General features: G+C 48.0%; 1 protein-coding gene across 2 annotated transcripts in view; it reads right to left on the minus strand.

Annotated features, from left to right (window-relative positions):
- The window catches only part of LOC138577770 (disintegrin and metalloproteinase domain-containing protein 10-like), a 680,452-nt gene that overhangs the window by 323,539 nt on the left and 335,598 nt on the right, over window positions 1-21,315 (minus strand). For both annotated transcript variants that reach the window (XM_069649653.1, XM_069649654.1), the window contains one exon: window positions 17,682-17,774. In XM_069649653.1, coding sequence (XP_069505754.1) covers window positions 17,682-17,774 — 93 coding nt within the window. The remainder of the gene's footprint in view (window positions 1-17,681; window positions 17,775-21,315) is intronic.

The raw sequence follows: 21,315 nt of genomic DNA on the forward strand, positions 1-21,315 counted from the left end.
GAAGGGGATGGGTTGGCAGTCATTCCTGGAGTTGGGCCATGTCTGATACCATAAAAGGCCCATGTTTTTGCAAGTTGCCAACACCAGGGTTGGGGGATTGTGCGGTAGACTCTGTACTAATCCCATGGTGGGGATGCAGTCTTTTGCCATTGTAGAAGCAAAGCGGGGTGGTGGCATAGAGACCCTCCACTCTGGTATCCATAGCGTTCTCTCTGAGATTAAAGCACTCCAGGCGGAGGTACAATCATTGAGATGCTCATTGAGTTTGGGTTCTTGGGGACACGCTGTCTCACAGTTTTATGTTTTTGGGGTATGCGGGATGGGTAACAGATAAGGCAAGGCTGATGGGATTGGGGGGAGGGAGGTTCTTTTTCTAGGTTTGAGGGTCCTGCTGGTTGATATGCAAGAGTAGATATACGCAAGGCACATTAGGTACGTTATGATTATTTTAGATTATGGCTGAGATCCGTATTGCTACGTTCATTGTAAAGGAATTGAATTCACCACATAAGCTCTTCCTATTTAGAGAATTTAGAAGGCAGTGGCTTTCTGGACTGTTTATACATGAGCCACACTTTAGATGAGGGGAGAAATCTTGATTTCTACTGAAAACTATCAGACAGGCCTTCTTGGCCTCAGAGGGGGGTCAGGAAGAAGGGAGGCATGGGCATCCTCCTTGCCAGATCCTTTGAGCTTCACGAGGTACAGGTCAGGAAGGAGCTAGAGGGTAGGCTGTTGTTGGTTAAGGGTGTGATAATGGGATATCGCGATACCATGGCCACTCTCTCTGCCCTGAATCAGAGTCACCTGTGCTTTCTAGAACCGGGAATAACAATGGTAGAGCAGTGGTCAGCAGCCCTTACGATACTGGGTGGGATTTTAACATGATTCAAGATCTGCCTTGGACTGGAAGATGGGGAGAATTGAGCTAGCCTTCAAGCATCCTTTTGAGGACCACTGTTGGGTGAATATGTGGAGGAACATGCATGATAGTCCAGAAGGTTATATGTTCTTTTTGACCCCACATGATTCTTATACCAGTTTTGATATGCTCCTGATCACTAGGGAACATATTGGATTGGTGTCCACTATTCAGGTGGAACATCGCACAGTCAGAACACTATATGGCCCTTGCCACGATTTTTCTGGGTGAAATGTGGAAGGCTAGTTTCAGGTGGCGCTGTAATGACTCTCTCGCTTCAGTGATGTGTTTTTAAGGACTTTTGGAAAAGGGGACTGAGCGTTTCTTTGCAGTTAATAATACAGGGGAGGGTCACCAAAGGTATATTTGGAAGGCGGTGAAGGTCACATTTGGGTACTTGGTGGAATGTGATCTGAAGGAGTATATTAAAAGTCTCAGAGACAGATTGCAGATGGAGAGGTAGTGGGGCCAGCAAGATCTTACTTTCCATAAGAGAGAAGAGGTAGGAACTACATTCCCTGGCACTGGGGGAGATACATAGGAGCATGAAAATCACCAAGCAGAGATACTGCACAAGGGGACACACAGTGGGCACCATCTTGGCTGACAGAGTATGAACGGTAAGGAAGGACAGGCGGTTGGAAACGATTGTTGATGGGGAAGGTCGGTATGTGGTTCTTCTGATGGGATTCCAGATCGCTTCCCAGAATTTTATGAGACGCTATATGATGGGGGTAATGGGAGGCCTCATAGCAAAATTGAGGGTTATCTGTTTGAGTATTTCTACTCTGAGCACTGTTAACTGGGAAGGCCTGAAGGTTGACATTTCATCGGAGGAGGTTAAGAAAGCTATCCTCCATAGGAATCCGGGTAAAGTGCCCAGTGAAGATGGCTTTATTTATATTTATTTTTATTTTTTGCATTTACTTCAGCCTTTTATAAGTGATATGTTGATCTTCATGCCCCGGTCTTGGCTGCGGTTTTTAATGATATCAGGAATGTAGGACGATGTTCCTCCCACATTCTTGGAGGCTCTCATTACAGTGATTCCCACAGTGTTCAGCATATAGGTGATGCAATGTGGATGCAAAAATGTTCACATTGGTCCTTGCATCCAGATTGGATGTTGTGCTCCTGTGGTCCACGCAGACCATGCTGGTTTTGCCAGGAATAGGCAAGCATCTAATAATCTACGGAAGACTTTGCTCTACTGGGGTCTCAGGATGTCTGCCAAGATGGGGCCCTGGTGCTCTCCCTCGATTCTGAAAATGCTTTTGATCGGGTTGACTGGTCATTTATGAGGGCAGTTCTGCAGAAGATGGGTATGGGCAATAAGTGGATGGGGTGAGTGGAAGCGCTTTACTCATCCTGCTCGGCGAAGGTGCTGCATAATGGTGAGGAACTGAGAGCCTTTGGTCTGCAGAGAGGCGCTAGGCCCTTTTGCGTCGCTACTGTATGCCTTGGTGATGAAACCCTGGGTGGCTGATTCTATGTTCTTTCATCAATGGTATTTTTTCAACAGCATTTTTTATGAAAATGTTTTGCTGAAAAACCCATCAAAAATGTATTTTAATATTTTTGTGGGGGTTCACTCTTGAGGCCCCACTCCCCTATTGTTTTTTTACTATTCCTGACCATCCCAACCCTTTATATGCCCTTTCCACCCCCCACCCCTATATATTTTTCGTTGGGTCTTTTCAGCAAAACATTTTCATTAAAAACCCATTGAAAAAATAGCCGTTGATGAAAGAACGGGGTACCGGGCGGATAGTCAAGGGGTGATGAGTCAGTTAGAGGGGTGGTGATTCAGGGGAAGCCTTATAAATTTAGACTGTTTGCGAATGATGCACTGCTAGATGTAACTACACCAAGGCTCTCGCTCCCGCCTCTCCTTTAGGGTTTGGGGACTTATAGGAAGCTGTCAGGGTGCAAGATAAATCTGCATAAATCTGTGGCTTTCCTCATAGGGCCACTACAAGCGGCAGAATGGGAATATATTAAGAGCCTGACTTTTGTGGGGAAAGAAGAGGGATTTTGCTACTTAGGGGTGTGCATTCTGTGTGAATTAGATACTATGGCCCTCATTACGACCCTTGCGGAAAGTGACTGACCGGAGCGCCACAGCGTAAATAGCGTTTCCGCCATTGCACGAAGGAGCAAAGTGCGGCCCATTCCGACCCATCGGGCACGAGCACCACGCCACGGCGGAAGTGCAAAGTCCGCGATGGCGGAAATGGCCCAAAAACGGCCCACACCGCCGCCGTACGGCGCCCTAGGTGCAATACCGCCACCCCTCTTAGCGGTCACCGCAGTGTGCGCCTACCGGAAAGTACGGTGACCGGAAATATACGGAAACGGAAGTTAAAACATGGGCCCGGAACGGGAAACATCCCGGCGTACACCTATAAAAACACTAAAACCACACAACCACTAAAATCACTACCCTGAAACACACCCCAACCCGTCACCCACCCTAGCGAAACCAAGAAAAATGGGAAAAGTAGCGAAGAAAGCGTGCGACCGCAAGCGGCATGTCCACTTCTCCCGTGAGGAACTCACCGTGCTAACAGAGACCCTCCAGGAGAATGCTGCCGTCGTCTTCTCCACGCAAATGACCAGAACGGCACTTGCAAACAAGAAGACCATATGGGCTCTGGTGGCACAGCGGGTAAGTGCGGTGGGGACCGCACCCCGCACCCCACAGCAATGCCGCAAGCGATGGGACGACCTGCGGATACGCGTCCGCAGCATACTCTCTGCCAACCGCAACATTGCCACAGCCACCGGGGGAGGTCCTGAATCACCCATCAAGTTGACCCCCTGGGAAGAAATCTGTGCCTCCACCATCGGAATGGAGAGCATAGAGGGAGTCGGAGGGATGGAGAAAGGAGTGCAGACATCCGAAGATTCAGGTAGGTGGGCCAGATAAAACAATGCCAAATCCACACAGTCCATCCATGTGAAGTACCATGCGTCCACATAGTGCAACAGAAACACATGTCCAGGAGAACGTCCACACACATCGGCCTGATAGCGCACGTTAAAACCCACAATAAATACATAAATAATTAAAAACCCCTAATACACGCACTACACGTGCAGCAGGCACACCCTAACTGCAGGCTGCCAAACAACTGCACCCTCACTCCACACACAAATCAAAGCACCTCCAAGGCCCCGACCCAAATCACCCTCAGGTACCACCCCAATGCATGTGATACAATGCCATTCCAATTCCCACAGACCCATCAATAACCCTCGCCCTCCTTTACTCCACCACAGGGTCCGATCCAAACGACGAGCTACAGGACACCCCTACCAGCACACCTGCAAAGAGGGCCAAGACCAACGGCCAGAGACCCTCCACCTCAGCTGCACGCATCAAGACACGGCAGCAGCACAAATCAGGTGGCAGCACAGAGGAGGGAACATCAACAGGCACCCCAGCAGCCAGCATGCCCACAACACCACCACCACAGGTCCCCCCAATGGATGCCACAGAAGGCACTGCCTCTGGTGGCAGCAGCACCATAGGTGACACCCCATTGATGGCAGCATGCTCGGACACAGAAAACGGGGATGCCGAAGTCAGATCCATCCATGACCTGTCCCAATCCCCCTGTCTGTCCCATCCCGTACAACATGAGGATACCACGCAGGGGCACCCACAAGACGACGACTGGCCATCCCCCACAAGCCCTATGGCAAGGCAACATGAGGACAACAGCCCCTCTGTGACACCCCCGCAAATGGCCATGGCCCAGCAGAGGCAACAGTCCCTCGACCAGTTGATCGAACAACAGCAGCAACTGGCCACACTCCTCAAGGACCATGCCGATGAATGTGGGGGCCCTAAGGCAGACATAGAAACATCAACTGAGACACTTAGGGCAGAAATGGAGAGAGGTACAGAGACGCTAAGGGCACAAATGGAGAGTAGCACCGAGAGCCTGAGGGGGGAACTGCATGCGACGTCCAAAGACGTATGTGCCGAACTAGCCGCAGTGCGCCGTGTGCTCACTGAGCTCTCGCAAACCCTTAGGGACATGCATGGACGTGAGCAGGCAGACACATCATCCGTTGCAAGTTCCGTCCAGGGCAGCCCCCAACGTAGATCTGGAAGGAACCTGCGCTCCACAGGCAGGGGTGCCCCTGATACCCGCAGAGGGGGCATGCAATAGCGACAGCCCACTGACAATGAGCATCTTTGGACACTGGTGTTCGGGGGGGAGGTAGGAGGGTGGAGGGGGTGTGTTGGGCTCACTTGGGTGGCGGGTCGATAGGGTGTTCAACATGACATCACATATGCCATAAAAAGTGCACGATCAACCAATGAGATGTGTGGACATTGATCTTTGTGTACTAGGCCATCATAGGCGTACAGTCCATATTGTGCATGTCCCAGACACACGCAGTGCCACGAGTCCCGTGTCCATGTATCAGCCACCAGGCGTGAGTGCTAGAAGCATACATCAATGAGATGCTGACGAATGTCACGGGCCTCCGGTGCCTCGCAGACTCCATGAGGTGCTGCCACATCCCCACCCTCATCATGACCATCATCAGGTGCTTGCAGTTCTGCGTCAGGGGGCATGGGCACATTTCTACGTACGCACATGTTGTGGAGCATGACACATGCCATCACCATCTTTGCAACCTTCTCATGGCGGTACAGGAGTGCCCCGCCAGACCTGCTGAGGCAGCGGAAACGGCCCTTCAGTAGGCCGAATGCCTGTTCTATGACTACACGGGTACGTGAGTGGGCATGGTTGTAGTCCTCCTCATGCTGGTCCCGTGGGTTCCGGACTGGTGTGAGGAGCCATCTCTTCAGTGGATATCCAGCATCACCTGTATGTGGACGAGAAACGTATGATGTGGAATGCCATTGATACGTACGCACACCCCCCCCCCCCCTTCCTGCCAGGTCATTGCCAATTCACATACCCCACATCATCATGCATGTAATGAGACTCACCGAGTAGCCAGGATCTGTTCCCTGCGTGTCGCTCCATGTAGCGTGGTATTGTAGAGTTCCTCAAGACCATAGAATCATGGGTTGATCCAGGGAATCGGGCACAACAATGTGTAATGATCCTGTTGGAGTCACACACCATTTGTACATTCAGGGAATGAAATTGTTTTCGGTTGCGGTACTGGGCCTCCATGGCATGTGGGACGACCAATTCAACATGGGTGCAGTCGATGGCACCAATGCAACCCGGTATGCCGGCAAGTGCATGGAATCCCACTTTCGTGTTTGTAATTTCCTGCTCCGAGCGTGGTAGGGAGATCTAGTCGTCTGCGTGCTGCAGGAGGGCATCGAGCACTTGCAATAGTGTCCGTGAGAACAGTGGCTGAGAAATGCCATGCAACTGTCCGACTGTGTGCTGGTAGGTGCCTGTGGCCAGGAAGTGGAGTACAGACACCACCTTCAGTAGGGGTGGGATGGCGGTTGGGCTATCTATCATGCTGACAAGGTCAGCCTGTGTCATGTCCACAATGGCGGCTATGGTGTCCCGGTCCAGACGGTAGAGGGTGTGGATCTGCTCATCAGTGAGGTTGAACGGATGTGCTCGGAGGCGTGGTATTGCGGGCTGCCTGCGTGGTGGTAGTGGCTGTGCTGGTGGGCCTTGCTGGCCCTGCCTTGGCCTCCTCCTCCTCCTGCGTCTCCTCCGTGCGGCTGGTTGTAGTTGGTGTTCGTCTTCTTCTTGGAGTTGGAGCACTTGCAGTGCTATCAGGTCCCCCAGGGCCAACATCGCGAGTCCTGCCGGTAGCATTTCGGTGTGGTTGTGGGAGGAGACTGGCTGTGCAATTTATGTGTTTTCAGGCTGTATGGCCTCCACCTGTGGTGATTCATTCCACCTGTGCAAACTGCTCTCCCCTTTGGCCGAGCACGTCACGCGCACAACGCTGCAATTCGGGGAATGGTATCTTGCTATTGCTATCATGTATTTGTACCCGATGGCCGTGTAAGATTGGTTGATATGTTCATTCTGCTGTGGTCCCATTGTTTCCCATACTATCTGTGCAGTCGCGAACAGACTTGTGAAGGGTCAGTGGAACGTAGTACTCGAGTAACGGTGGGCCCTCATGCATCACTGTACCGAGTTGCAACGACGGGCGGGGCGTCCCATTCGTGGGTGAAGGCAGTTGCCATTTTCACACACAGCCGCACTCGATGGAATAATTAGTGATTTCAAACGGCCACAGATGCCTTTCCGACGTGATGTTGCAAATGAGGAATTCGAAGGGCGGCGCTTTCGGTTTCCAGCTAGCGGCGAGGAGATGCCCACAGGTCTGACTGCAAATATAACATTCTATTGTTCAATGTCCTTGAGACAGGGCCCATGGCGAGGGAACAATGATTGATATGAATAGTTTGGGATGCGCAATAGCTACGTGGGCGATGAGGCCGGCCGTTCCCAAATACATGTTACTTCACAACACTGGAATTACGGGCTGGGGCACTGTGGATTTTGCAGGCTGCATAACGCACAGACTCAATGGATGTTTCTAATGTTATGTGAGTAATTATTCAGGCGTTTTGATCCCGGGATGAGGGAATGATGAATGGATGCATGGGCAGGTGATTTGATACAGAGTTTGCCATGTACAGGGCTTCTTGGGATCTATCCGCCTCCCCTACGCTATGTGATGCAGGGCTGCCATAGTGGGACCATCGTCTATCTGGCCTTGTTGAGCCCTCCCTGTCTCGAGGCGCCCTCAGACACTTGTGTCCATGCACGTTAACATTCCCATCTGATGGATTCTGTTTTGACAGACGCATGCACAGGTACACTCGTTTGTGATGGTGTTTGCACCTCGATATAGATGGTTATGAGTCGCAAGTGGTTTTGGGGTGGTGATGATCCTTTTGAGTGGGCTAGCATGCATATGGCTGTGGATTTAGTGTGATCATTGAAGTGAGTTGTTCGAATGTAGTTCTGATGGCCATTCTGTTCTTTTTCTTTTCTTTTGGTTGACAGGTATCTCCTCCCCTTTTGCCACTGCCATCTGTATACCACTCCTGCAGATGGATTTTACTCCCGACACCTGCTGCTTCGTGTTAATCAGTGGAGCAGCATTACGATCTTATGGGACGATCGCCAATGGCCCACATGCCCTTACGCAGTACTGGTGGCTCGGAGCAACATTTCGGCCTTTCAGCTGGACTAGTGCCTCCCCATTGGGACGGCCCTGCGGTTCTGTGCGCTTCCATGTTGCCTTTTCGTACTGAATGTGGCTCTGTGTACCATGGGGGAACAGGGCGACACACAAGTAGTGGCTGGTCATTTCTTGCGGATGCAGCCCACAATGGTGATTAGTGTTTTGGAGTTCATGGCCTGATGGCTGTATGGGCTTGGTGACTTTGATGTGGATAAATTTCTATTCTGATTTGGCCCGTGTAGCGTTTTTCTTTGCAAGTGATGTGGCATATGCCTATTTGGGGGGCGATGTATTGTGAGGAGATCTGCATTGGGTTCCAGCTTCGGGGTTTAGTTGCGTGGTACTGTACTGGGCGCGTTTGCCTACTAAGCCCGTGAGGTCAGGGATGGGGGCTGCCTATATGACAGTTTGAATGTTGTCATGCTCAGGGGCGGGGGATTGGGTTTTGTGTAACAGATGCCGGTCAGCCAGGTGGACTGGTGGAATGATGTGATTTTCGGAATATTGCTGGTCACAGGTGCCTGTGTTTGCGTGCGTTTCTTGGTGGGGGACTGTGGTCATGTCCATTGGGATGGCTTCTGTATTCGTGCCATCTGTGCCCTGCAGCTCCCATTGGCCCCTCTTGTGTTTCTTTTGTTCGTTGGCATGCATGGGTGACTTGTACATTTCAATGGTTGCATTGTGACTTCATTGCACCTACGGGGAGTTGTACTTTGTGGGCAGGGAGCGGTGTACAGGCACTCAGTGGGGCCGTTTACGGTTGATTCGCAATGCCGTACTTCTCGCCATGGCGGAATGGTACATTACGCCATGCCTGATGGCGTTAGGTACATGTCCGCTAGGGTCGGAATTGGCGTACCCTTGCGCCATGGTGGTGTTTGCGGTTTGGCATGGCGCGCGCGCGCGTGCTTGGTGCAGTTAGCTTTGGCGTTCACTACGGTGTCGCTAATGGCTTCGTACTTTGCGGTGACGGGTCATAGTCGCACCGAGCGCTATTCGATGGCGGTATTGCATTTCCGCCATCGTTTTCCGATTTCCGCAAGGGTCGTAATGAGGGCCTATATTTCAATTTAAATATTTGTGCCTATGGGATTGGGTGCATACAGGCCTGTATACATGGGGGAAAATGCCATTGTCCTGGATGGCCAGATTGAATTGCATCAAGATGATGCTTTTGCCCACATTTCCTTTTGTGTTTCAGATGATACCGGAGGTGGTACTGACTGATTTTATCCAAAAGGTTCAAAGGGCTCTGCTGCAGTTTCTTTGGAAGGGGTCAAAACGTTGGTTTGCATATGATACACTCAGATTACACAGAGAGGCTGGGGGGTTGGATTTTCCAACTTAGGGAGGTACTATAAAGCAGCTCAATTTAGGGTGGTGGTGGGCCATCGTGACCCTCAAACGCTCAAACAATGGGTTGATATAAAAAATGCTCGCTTGACCCCAATATCACTGGGATAATGTTTATGGGCCCTCAGGCGGGTCCCAAGGCGGGTGAGGGAACATACGGTTTTGGCATTATTGTGGAGTTTGTGGATGTAGGGGAGGCATATGAGATGTCTCATGACATGGCCTTCTCCCATGAGCTGTATTTGGGTCCCAGACAAATGTAAACACAAAGCACACCTGATTTAAGTGTTTAGTTGTAATTATTATAGTCGGTGTATCTAGTAATAAAGTTTAGATTTTGGAGAATTCAAGGTGCGGGGGAGAAGACTACAACATTGGCATCTAGGTTGTAAAGTAATACAAACAAAACAAAAAGAGTTCCCTATTAGGAAACCCCTGTCCCCTGCAAACTGTCTATGGCCTAAAGGTATTAGCCAAATATTTTGTACATACAATGCCCAAGTAAGTTATCCTAAATATAGGCTAACAAGTTAGGCTTGTAATAGTTTAAAAGCAAATTCAAACGCTTGGACATTTTTTAACAACCAAAAAGATTTTTCAGCATTAATAATTCAGATGACCATTCCATGATTCATATAACCAAAATATTTATTGTGCAAGTAGCCCAGAGCATTTCGAGTTTGACTCTTGATCAGGGGCAAGTGTTTTCAATAGGTTCTACAAAAAAGGTACAAACAAATATAAAATAAAATTAGTTACACATCTGGGCATACCCGCCCCACTCAGGGTGACTAAGCAAAACAAAACAGGTGATGGGTCGAAGGTTTAGAATTCATCTTAACCTCTGGCATTGCTCTGGGCAACCCCTTGCTAAGCCATTACAAAAGTGGCTGTAACCCAGTTCGTGTCACTGTGCAACTCTGGTAATTCACGACTTTTGATATCCGTTGATGAGATAATTCTCAGCTCAGGCACTTGATGTAATAGACCCCGAAGTCATGCACGGTTAAGGAAAGGGCTTTCATTAGTGGGCGTTTGCTCTATTACTTTAATCCTTCTGCTAAATAAGCCACCTTGATAGTGAGGCTTATGTGAGGGAAATCGAGCCTCTGAGGGTGTGAAATGAACCGTTTGGCTGAGTGTCCCCATAATCCAATTTTCCGGTAGGTTATTACATTGAACCGCAGTGCTGATTTTATGAGCTGGCAGGGGGGACCCAGGCTCGCTCATTTTGGAAGTGGGATTACCAGGCCAGTTTGTGAGGAGAGAAGTTGATGCCGAAGTGTTATTAGTGCACCTGTCCGGTACCTGAAGCCATTTATTAATGGTGCATGTAGAAGGAGGTGCAGGAGCAGTCGAAATAGAGGGATCAACGGCTTCTTTACGCCTCAGTAATAATTCATAGCGATTCTCTGGACACACAAATAATCTCCAAGTTATTAATCTCAGCCAGAGTATTTCTCCTGGGCCTCGTACCATGGTGGGAAGAAATTATGTTCAAAGTCTTCCGCTTTGCTTTGTGTCTTCTCTGTTTGTTGCTGCTCACATTTTTACCAGACGGTGAAGGGTGTATAATCACAGAAGAAGTATTACTCGGGACAGATTTCTCCACCACACCGGGGGTCTTCCTGAGGTCATCGGTCCTCAATGCATTGGATCTTGGAGGCAAAAAAGATGGAGGAGTATCTGCCATGCTCTCAATCACCTCGGGAGTAGATGGACTCTCCCAATTAGAATTCTGCTCATTACGAGAGCCCGGAGCAATACTGTTGGCAAGAATAACATCAACCACAAGAGTTAGCTTCATAGCTATCTGGTCTTGAACTAAAGTAGAGCAGAGGCCAAACATGGCATCTACTGTGATGGCAATGGCATTTAAGCTTGGTGTAAATGACTCATCTCCATGCTCAAAATGTTCAGAATTAAAACAGGTATCCGAGTTCTCACTGTTGATCTCCAGTTCTTTTGCAGATTCAACTGCAATACGCACCAGATCAGGGCTAGCAGATAAGTTAGTATTTGGAATGGTGTCACTGACAGCCTCCCTATGCATCTGGGGAGCAGACAAAGATTCAATAGAAAATGGTTATTATCTATGCCAATCGAAATTGTGGGAGAATTTAAGATAGGGAAAGCTGTTGCTGGCCATGGTGAGGTAAATAATGCTACGTTAGTGGGCACAAAGAAACCAGCGATTTTAGATTGTTCCGCTATGGCAGAGCAGACAACGGCACATCGGGTTTTAGGACCAACCGTTGATTTTGCTCGTCCATGGGGAGCTTGATTCCGAATCACTGCTGCATGGTGATTAGATCTGTTCTGTAGAGTGTATGAGCGAGGTAGAGGAGGTTTCCTGGGCTTCTCCTTATGAGCTCTAGTGGCCGATATAGTCATAATAGAGTTGAGTCACCTATTTACAAAGAAGGCTAGTGCCCTGTGATGCTGGAAATGCATTGGAGGGACAGGGCCTCTGTATCCTTGTCCTTTAATGCCTTATCATTAATGTTCTGTCTTGTTTTCCGCACAGGAGTTCATGTGGGACTTTTGGCGGTGCAGCTCTCCCTCTTTGGGTTGGTGAAAAGACCCTTGGGATACCCTTATGGCACCCATAGGTGGGAGTACGACCCTGTACTCCGAGTGAATGTTTTTTGGCACCTGTGTGTGGTCCACAGAGCAGGGTATGGGCTGGTGGCACCTCCATGCTGAATTTGATAGGTGCTCTGAGTGTCCTCCATTTTGGGATACCCAGGCCCTGCCATTGGAATCAGTTGATTCCTGATAGGAAACAAGATGGCGCCTGTGGCCTCTTGCTTTCTATTGCCTGTTACCTTGTATTCCCGAAGTCTCGGGAAGCCTTGTCCCTTCCCCCTGACTGGTTGTTGGGTGGAAGTTCAACATATGGTAGTGTGGGGAAGTCCAGGCCAGGCTGGCAGGAGCCTTCCCAATGACTGTATGCTATGGATTCGCGCGTGGGGTGGTAACCAGGTGAATGGAGTGTGTGACGAATACGCATTTCATGTTATGGGTGTCTAGATCTGGTGTTTGACACAATGACTGAGACAGCCCTGCCCGAAACTGGTATGAATGCAGTGTGGAGTGCTGAATGGCAGAGTGCTTGTCTGAATCCACCTTCTGTGTTGCGAGTTTCTGGATGGAGAAGAATGGCCTGAATGCACTGTGAGCCTGATTAGCTGCCTGACTGCCTGAATTCTCTTCTGAATGATTGGTTGCCTGAGTGTGACACAGCAGAGTGAATGGGAGATCAACAGTATATCTGGGGGCCTCTCACTGGGGGAAATCATTCAGAAGCTGAAGTTGATACTTGATGCTCAACCTTAAAGCCCGCAGGAAGAAGAAGAAGAATTGCTGCTGCTGTCCTTTGCTAATCTGAAAGCTGTGTGACTGTCAAGGAACTGATTCAAGAGAGTACCTGGCTAGGAGACCTCTTCCCGAGCTACAACGGACCATTGTGCACCAGCTGATCTTTGCCAAAGCTCCCTGGATGTCAGACCATCAAAAGGCTGCCGACCGGAGAAGGAGACCGCCGCAGAATCACGAAGCGAGGAGCCCGGACATTGAAGTCCATCACTGTCGACGACTGCCGTCACCGACCGAAGCCGCAGTGCTCCTTTGCCTAAGACATTTGATACAAGGACTCCCTTGCTCATCACCGTCGACCGCTTTCGTCCTGCCGCAGAAAGTCAAGGTCATCGTCGACCGAGGAGAATCCGCTGGTGGGTTTCCCACCACCCGAAGATCTCAGAGACGCTGACGAAGCTACTGAATCCAGCCGTGGTCACGTCCCGTTCGCCGACGCCAGACGTCGACGACCTGACGCCCTTGCTGGGCCAAAGTTCTTCATTGACTCTGTGCGGCAACAAACTATCGACGTTGATGTGCACCGCATGTGTCAGCTTGCAGGACGTTCGACAGATCCGAAGCTGCTGCATCAACAACAGTGTTCACCTTTTTCTTCACCGAATCTTGATGACCGTGGCTCCTGCCTTATAGGGAGTGCACTCAAGAAGGGCTTGTCGACGACTCAGCAAAGAACTCTACGAAACCAGGTATTATGGAGTCATGGAACCTTTAGAAGGGATCGAGACTATACTGAGCATAATTGGACTGTGCTGGTCAAATGCGCTTTATTTACAGGTTGCCCAGGTGGGGGGAATCTCACACAGAACTCTCTCATGGTAGTGAGATAGTCTGTTCTGCCATTGCTTGATTTAACTTGCTTTCTTTCTGTGATCTATCATTGATTCATCTTATAATATGATTCGTATGCCATATGAACTGTTAGCAGTTGATGCATTTCAAAGGAATCGATAGTTAAGAGTGGTACCACGTAGATCTGTACATATTTGCCATTATAGTATTGCCAGAGTACAATGTGTGTTATTGTGATTGTGTATATAATTTTGAACCTTATTTATATAAAGACTCTTATTTCACTAAGATAGTGTGTGGAGATTCCTTTGTGGGTGCTTGGGGACTACACTGTACTTAAGAACCAGCCCGCATCACCTCCTGAGAGCTAAGCCTTGATTGCTCATCCATTCCTACCAACAATAGAGAATCTTGGCTGGGGTGCTCTGTGCTTCGACTCTGCCATATAGAGAGCAGGAGTACAGATAACCCTGCTCCAGTATTTACATGCCCACTGACAAAGTCTCTCGTAAACACTCTGCAAAATGGTCACCTTGGTCTTTAAGCCCTCTAAGTTGCAACTCTAGTGTATGAAGCAATAAAAGCCATTTAGAGTTAAAAGTACTCACTCTTTTGAGGTTTCAGCCTTTGATTGTATGTTCGGTCCATGAACCACATACCACTGCGGACTGCCGCAGACTGCAGCAACTTACTCTCTACCTCGCTCCATGCTGTGATTAAAGGGAATGTGTGCTGTGCACGCAGGAGTCCTCCGGGTACACAGTTGTCCTGCAGGGGCTTCCTCATAAGTCAGGATACTGATGCAGATTGCAGCACCTTGCTCTCAGCCTCGCTCTATGCAGAGATGAAAGTTTTGAAGGGCAAGTGTTCTCCTCACATAGGTGTCCTCTTGGTGCACCGTTACCCTGCAGGGGGTTCCACACAAGTCAGGATACTGCCACAGACTGCAGCAACTCGCCCTCTGGCTCGCTGCACGCAGTGTACGCATGGAGAGTTGTAAAGGGCAAGTGTGCTACTCACACAGGAGTCCTCCCAGTACACAGCTACCCTGCATGAGGTTCCACACAAGTCAGGATACTGACCTTGCTCTACCTCCATATTAGAATATCTGCATCTATGGGTCCACCACACCACCCCTTGGAGACTTTGGCACATTTCCTGTTTTTTGCAGTGGTCCTGTATTCGAATATCTGTGTCTACGTGTCCACCAACCCAGGCAGACTTGGTTTTTGCCTATGTTGCATGATTTAAAATCTGAAAAGAATAAATGTTAGAAGCATTGGTAGAAAACTCTTACCATATAAGACAAGGCATCATAACTTGAAGTGACTAATTGGTACAAGGCAGCTTAAAGTTAAAGCTAAGAGAGATCATTGTGTATTGTGTATTAACTCTGCTAGCTCGGACTCTAAAGAGCTGTTTAAAATTCTCAGAGATGGAATCCCCAGATGTTAAGCCTCAGAGCCCAATTCCCAAGGATAGGGACTGGTGTTTCTCCATTCAGAACACGCTAACGGATAAAATACACACTTCAAAGCTGGATATTGCTAAAAAACAAACTATAGTTTTGTCTCCTCCAAATTGCAGTGATGGTGTTATGTTTGATATTCCATCCTTTGAATTTTCCACTATGATGGAACAGGAGGTTGCATTCATCATAGCCCCACTTAAGCTCACAGTATGCACAGGAGATCCCTGTCTAGCCATCATTGTTAAGGAGTGTGCTTCCTTTCTTATTTAATCTATTACCTAATGTATTGTCTCCCTTAGCACTGCCTCTGCGCCCGCCTCCATTAAACAAGCCTGGATTTCCCCTTTGTTAAAAAAGCCTCCTCTTCATGCTAGTCTAGCAACTAATTATACGCCGATATAAGCTCCACCTATAGAAATACAATCTGCTTTGTTGTAGGCATGAATGTGATTCAGTAGCGAGCCAATCAAGGTTCTATAAAAAATGATATACTTTAATAAAGCACACCATCTGCAAAATCACTAAATAGAGAAACACTACACAACACCCACCCATGAGGAAAGAGCAGACAATAAACAAAGATAGCACAATGCAGCTCTCTGAGTAATGAATCAGCGGTATAAGGCAAAGAAAATCCACATTGTTCTTTAAAAAGGATATGGTTCTTGGGTGCAAAAAGGGGATCTGTGACCTATCCAGTCTCTAGGGCCCAGAACTGGTCCAAAGGGCCAGTTAATACAAATATGACCTCTCTGCAGTTCTTGGTGGTTCGACAGCGTCAAACCTGGTTTCAAACAGTGATGCAAGTGCATCAAGCACAGTTCGGGCACAAAAGATCATGTGGGCCCAAGCAGCAAGCCTGCGTCATATAGGTTCTAATACAGTAGCAGCTCTGTGTGGCTCGAAGGTGGCGTTGGCAATGCAGGTTGGGTTATTCACCAGGATCTCTTCGAGGTCTAGCCGAGTCGAGTTGTAACCACCAGGAAGGGTTGATGCATGACGCTCTAGCTGTTTGAATCGTTGGGTGACAGTGGTTGAAACGGTGTTCCTGTTGTTCTGATATGTGGTTCAGCCAAGCAGACGTTTCAAGGTGCCGGTCGGATCAAGTTGAGATGTAACCCCTGGTTTGAGTCAGCAAATGACTCTCCAGCAGTTCAAGTCGGTTTCTGGTGTCGAGCAGTAGATTCAAGCCTAGCAGGTGAGAGACCCAGCAAGAGCACGATGTAGCGTTGAGCAGGCTCAATGTGCGAGCAATTGTTTGAAGGTTTGGAGGAGTGACAAAAGTTAGCACTAGCGGAATCCCTTGGCATTGATGGCATTAAGTTCAGCTTCAATAGCAGTCCAACCGGTTTGGAGGTAGCAGATCTGGTCCTTCGGGTGCTGTGAGACCCAATTCAGGGTCTTGGGGATAGTGTGAGTCCTTTCAGGGTCTGCTCTTCCAGCCCTGGGAGCTTCTGGTGTAGAATGGAAGATCCTGGTTCACAGCAAGTGTCACCCCCAATTTGCCCTGTGTCTCTATAGGGGGAAGAGCTCTCCTCTGCCTTAGGCTGCACCTGCTTTACCTCGGTAGTTGAGGCCTTTGGAAAGTACAACTCTCCCAAAAGTGGTTCAGTAATTCCTTCTCAGGTGTTGTTCCAGAGTGAATCAAAGAAGTTGTGAAGGATCCCTTCTTTTAAAGGTAAAGGTCCACAGGTGATTGGACCGAAGCTAGCCTGCCTTAGTATTCCAATGCCTGCTCTTGGAAATTTGCCCTTCTGACATCACACCCAAAGTGCTTTGCTCTACAAGAAATGGAGGGGGCAGGAAGGAGAGTTAGAAGCAGAGAGAAACAAAAGGGTGGAAGTCTCCTTCCACTATACAGAACCCTCCTGACTACTCTAACACTACCCCTACCTTCTCACTAGCATCAAAGGCCCTTAGACATGCAGGACCCTGGCGTGAGGCTACTCCCTTTGAATGGGCGTGCTCCTTTGATGCCTTGGCCCAGGATAGCTGCCTGGTGGGCGGCTGTCTCTGGCAGGTGGTGTTACCTCACCTCACAAAGACATCAAAGAAGCTGCTATATTTTGGAGGTTATCCTACCACCATCATGGGCTGCTTATGATCATCAGAGTTTTGGCGCAGGGGGCATATCCTAGATGAAGCCCCGGTGCTGCAGTGATTTGTCTATTACTACAGCTGTCAAATGGTCAACTGTGATCTCTGAACCTGCTCTCTGCCACTGGTAAAGCAGGCGTGGCAAATCAGAACCCAGATAGACGCTACGCTTCTGGCATGGAGTTTAGGAAAGGGGAACCTGATCAGCAGATCACCCTTTCAGAGATGGAATTACCTACATCATTTTATTAAATAATACAAATCAAAAAAGCCAGGCCTTTGACAGCCTTGCCAGGTGGCAATTCATCATAACAGCAATTACATTTCTTGGCATTGGCCAACCCATTAACACTTCAATCACATTGAACTGCTTCTTCTAATATGGCACTGTCACAATAGCTACTGACACTATTTGCACTGAAGTTACGGCCATATTGGGACCTTTTACAAGTAGTGAATTCATATTAGGAATACATGCGAAAGACAATAAGGCATACTTACATCTAATTTTTTTACTTTAAAGTTGATATGTTTGATGCCATGAAACTCTGCCCGCTCATAAATTGTGTTTACAGCTTTCAACAACCCATCGATCTGTGGAGAGCAATAATGCAAACACCAATAAGATACAGACAAGCTCTAGGTTTAAGGTGAGCAATAGTGAGGTGAAAGATGATCAGAGAATTGGGTAAATCCAGTGTAAAGCAGGCCCCTGCAGCCTCTCAACATCTGTGCAGGTAGTAAGTCTAAAAGGAAGATATCACTCCCAATATGTAATTAACTGTTTCAGGTGGATTATGGGCTTGCCTTTATTTTTTTCTGTGAATTTTTATATCAATATCAACTCCAATAGTTTACATGTGGAGGTAAAGCACAGCGCTTGTGCTGCACTGCCTGGCCTCCCACAGCATGAGTTGTAAACAAGAGGACCTTCATTTTGTGCTGGCTGGTGGTACAATGTGATGCGCATGTTGCACATCACATCGTGCAACAAGCATGCTTCACAATTTGGGCACACCTTTCCCCTTTGGTACAGGAAAGGAGCATTTTATCCCCAAGTTACACTGGGGATAAAACACTGTCACAAACCAAATTCAATAAAAACAACACATAGGAGCTCATTTTCAATTATTGAGTAATTTGATGGCAGAGAGCCGTTATGTTTGCACAGCAACATAAATGGGTAACCACTGCACATTTTCATCATTTCCACTGAGGGGTGCAAATGCAAAGGGCAAAAGGCACCATACAAGCATGTATGCCAGGCAGAGTTTACTTTTGTTTATGAGCGCCGCTTGCCATGCTCCCTGACATGCAAGGGTTTCATTTCAACTGGGAACACTGCTTATCCCACTGGAAACACTGCTTAACATGCATGCAACTAAAACCCTCACTGACATGCAAGCGTGGCGGGGAGGGTTTGATCGTCATTGTACAAGCTCCCAGTGTGTACAATGGATCCCTGCTGGGACCATCATCTTTATTCTGGTGCATGGTGCTGGTGCATGAATCAGGCGGAACCCATAGGTAACTCCAGCATTTGCACCAGCATGAAAATCCATGCCATTGTAGATACTGGAGCATTTGTATAACGGAGAGGAAGGGAGCGGCGGAAACGCACCTTACGTTCCACCCCTCTTCCCCGCCATACAAAAAATTGAAAATGAACCATGGCATGATTGCAAGGCTTTAAAGCATTACTCAATGGTTTTACGTCTTGCAATCACATAACGGGCCAATGGAAATTGAGCCCCATTGAGATTTCCTGTACAGCAAGTCAAAATCTCAAACCACAAATCATTACTTAAGCAGGGCTCTCTTGATATTGCCTTGCCATATCCCTCATCAAACACAATCAGTGATGTATGCATGTGAAAACATTAGCTCAGAGTTTATATTGAATTGCTCAAGACTGGCATTCTTGCTCTTTCAATGCAACTAGCATTCCACTTGCTTACCAATAGAAGAAAGTCTAGATTACCTCTTAGGTTTTCCACTATGCAGGATAAATTGGGTCCCCTCAACTATGTAGCCTGATCAATAGGATGCAAGACCTTGCTCTTATTTCCCTGATGAAGGTCATCACCATAGTTCTTCTTTTAAAGAAGCCTACACCCAAGTCTTAGGAGGTCATTATGACCTTGGAGGTAGCCATGCCGCTATTTGCCAGCGGAAATAACATCACTGCCAGAATGGGGAGCACAGCAGAGGCCATCTTGAAAAACTCAATCCACTCTGAATCTCCCATTTCCTATTGACATCTGGACACCATACTTGGTAAGCAACATGTCTCAAGACAAGGGAAAGGCACGCTTGCCTGAAATCAGTCTTTGGAAGCCTAAGTTCACAGAATCCAAGTTCACTGCACTGCCTGATGCAGGTGTTGAGCATGCTGAGGAGCTGTTCAGGAGCAGGCAGAGGAAGACCTAAGCACAGAGGAAGGCGGCCATATGGGCAGACACAGGTGAGAGTAGTGGGCACTGTTCCCTGTGATGTGAAGGACTGCTGCAAGCAATGGAATGACTTCAAGGGGAGGGGTCGGAGCCTGATCTCACGACACAAGAGGGAGAGTGCTGCCACAGGAGGTGGCACCGGGGAACCCCTCACCCTTTACTTGACTTTACTTTCACATTTATACAGCACATCCAGTTATTCGTGGGCTTAAGGACGCACATATAACATGTAGGACAGAACAACAGTACAAATTGCGGGACAAATATTCTTCAGAGTGAGCAAATGTTTTGAAGAAACAGGCTATCCATGGGTTTAGCAGAATAATAGCATTTTCAATTTCTTCTTGAAAATTACAGTGGATTTGGTCTCTCTTAAATCTAGTGGAAGCAGGTTCCACACAATTAGGGTGGCTATGCTCAAGGCTCCCTTGAGTGCATTACTGGTTTTACAGTGGCATGTTTTTAGTTGGGATGTATTATTTTATCTGAGAGGCCTCAGGTTCTGTTTCTCCACTATGCACTCCCTCAGGTAGGCTGGCATAAGACCTAAAGAACATTTATGAGTGATCAGGAGCATTCCCAATTGGACTCTTGCCTTCACTAGCAGCCAATGCAGACCGCGCCTAGCCTCTGATATGTGGTCTCTGCATTTGAGGTTCTTAATTACCCTGACTGCGCCATTTTGGATGAATTGAAGGTGGTTGATTTTGGATTGGGGAGTGTCAATGAGGAGGCTACAGCAGTAGTCGATTTTTTTGCCTATTATGTCTCTCGCTATCGTCTCAGCGTTGTTTTGCGTGATAAACGAGCTGAGGTGTGCGAATAGTTTTATATAATAGATTGATGCAGATACCAGATTGCTCACTTGTGATTTCATGTGTAGGATCTGGTCCAATATTATGCCTAATGTTTTCACTTTCTTCAGTACCTCTAACTTGGAGTTGGCTATGGTGAAACTGTTAAACATAGGATCTAGCTTAGCCAGTTTATTTTCAGTGGTGACCATCATGATCTCGGTTTTATCATTATTTAGAGCAAGGCCATTTTGTACCATCCAGGTGTGGATGAGGTCATATACCTTATTGATGTTACTCTCATCCATGCTATGAAAACCAGTTAATTGGATGGCACATTGCGTGTCATCAGCATAGTTTGTAAAGGTAATGCCATTTTAAACCAGGAGAACGAAGAAAGGCACCATAAAGATGTAATACAGGGAGGGAGAAATGCATGCCCCCTGTGGCATGCCATTTATACTAGTGAGACTGGTTTGGCCTCTGCTTCCCCACTGACCACTCTGCATTGTCTTTCATTCAAGAAGGACGCAATCCACGGTGTTGCCTGGTCTGAAAATAGGGCCACATCCTTTGGCCTGGTGGACAAGATGGAGTGATCAACCAGGTCAAACGCCACAGAGAGATCAAGAATCATGAGGACCGAAATCTGTCCACTAGCCATTCTTTCAAGTAGTTTGGACTTCAGGTCGAGGAGAGCCGTCTCGGTCCCGTGGTATTGTCTGAACCCTGATTGAAACTTGTTCAGGATGGGATGGCTATTGATATGTAGTGAGATTTGGTTATACGCAACCCTATCCAGGATCTTAAGAAGGAAGGGTGTGTTGGTGATAGGACTATAATTAGTCAACGTTACTGGACAGAGACTAGGCTTCTTTAAGAGGGGTG

Source organism: Ambystoma mexicanum, chromosome 1p (assembly GCF_040938575.1).
Source record: "Ambystoma mexicanum isolate Mex_15411 chromosome 1p, UKY_AmexF1_1, whole genome shotgun sequence".
Classification (NCBI taxonomy): Eukaryota; Metazoa; Chordata; class Amphibia; order Caudata; family Ambystomatidae; genus Ambystoma; species Ambystoma mexicanum.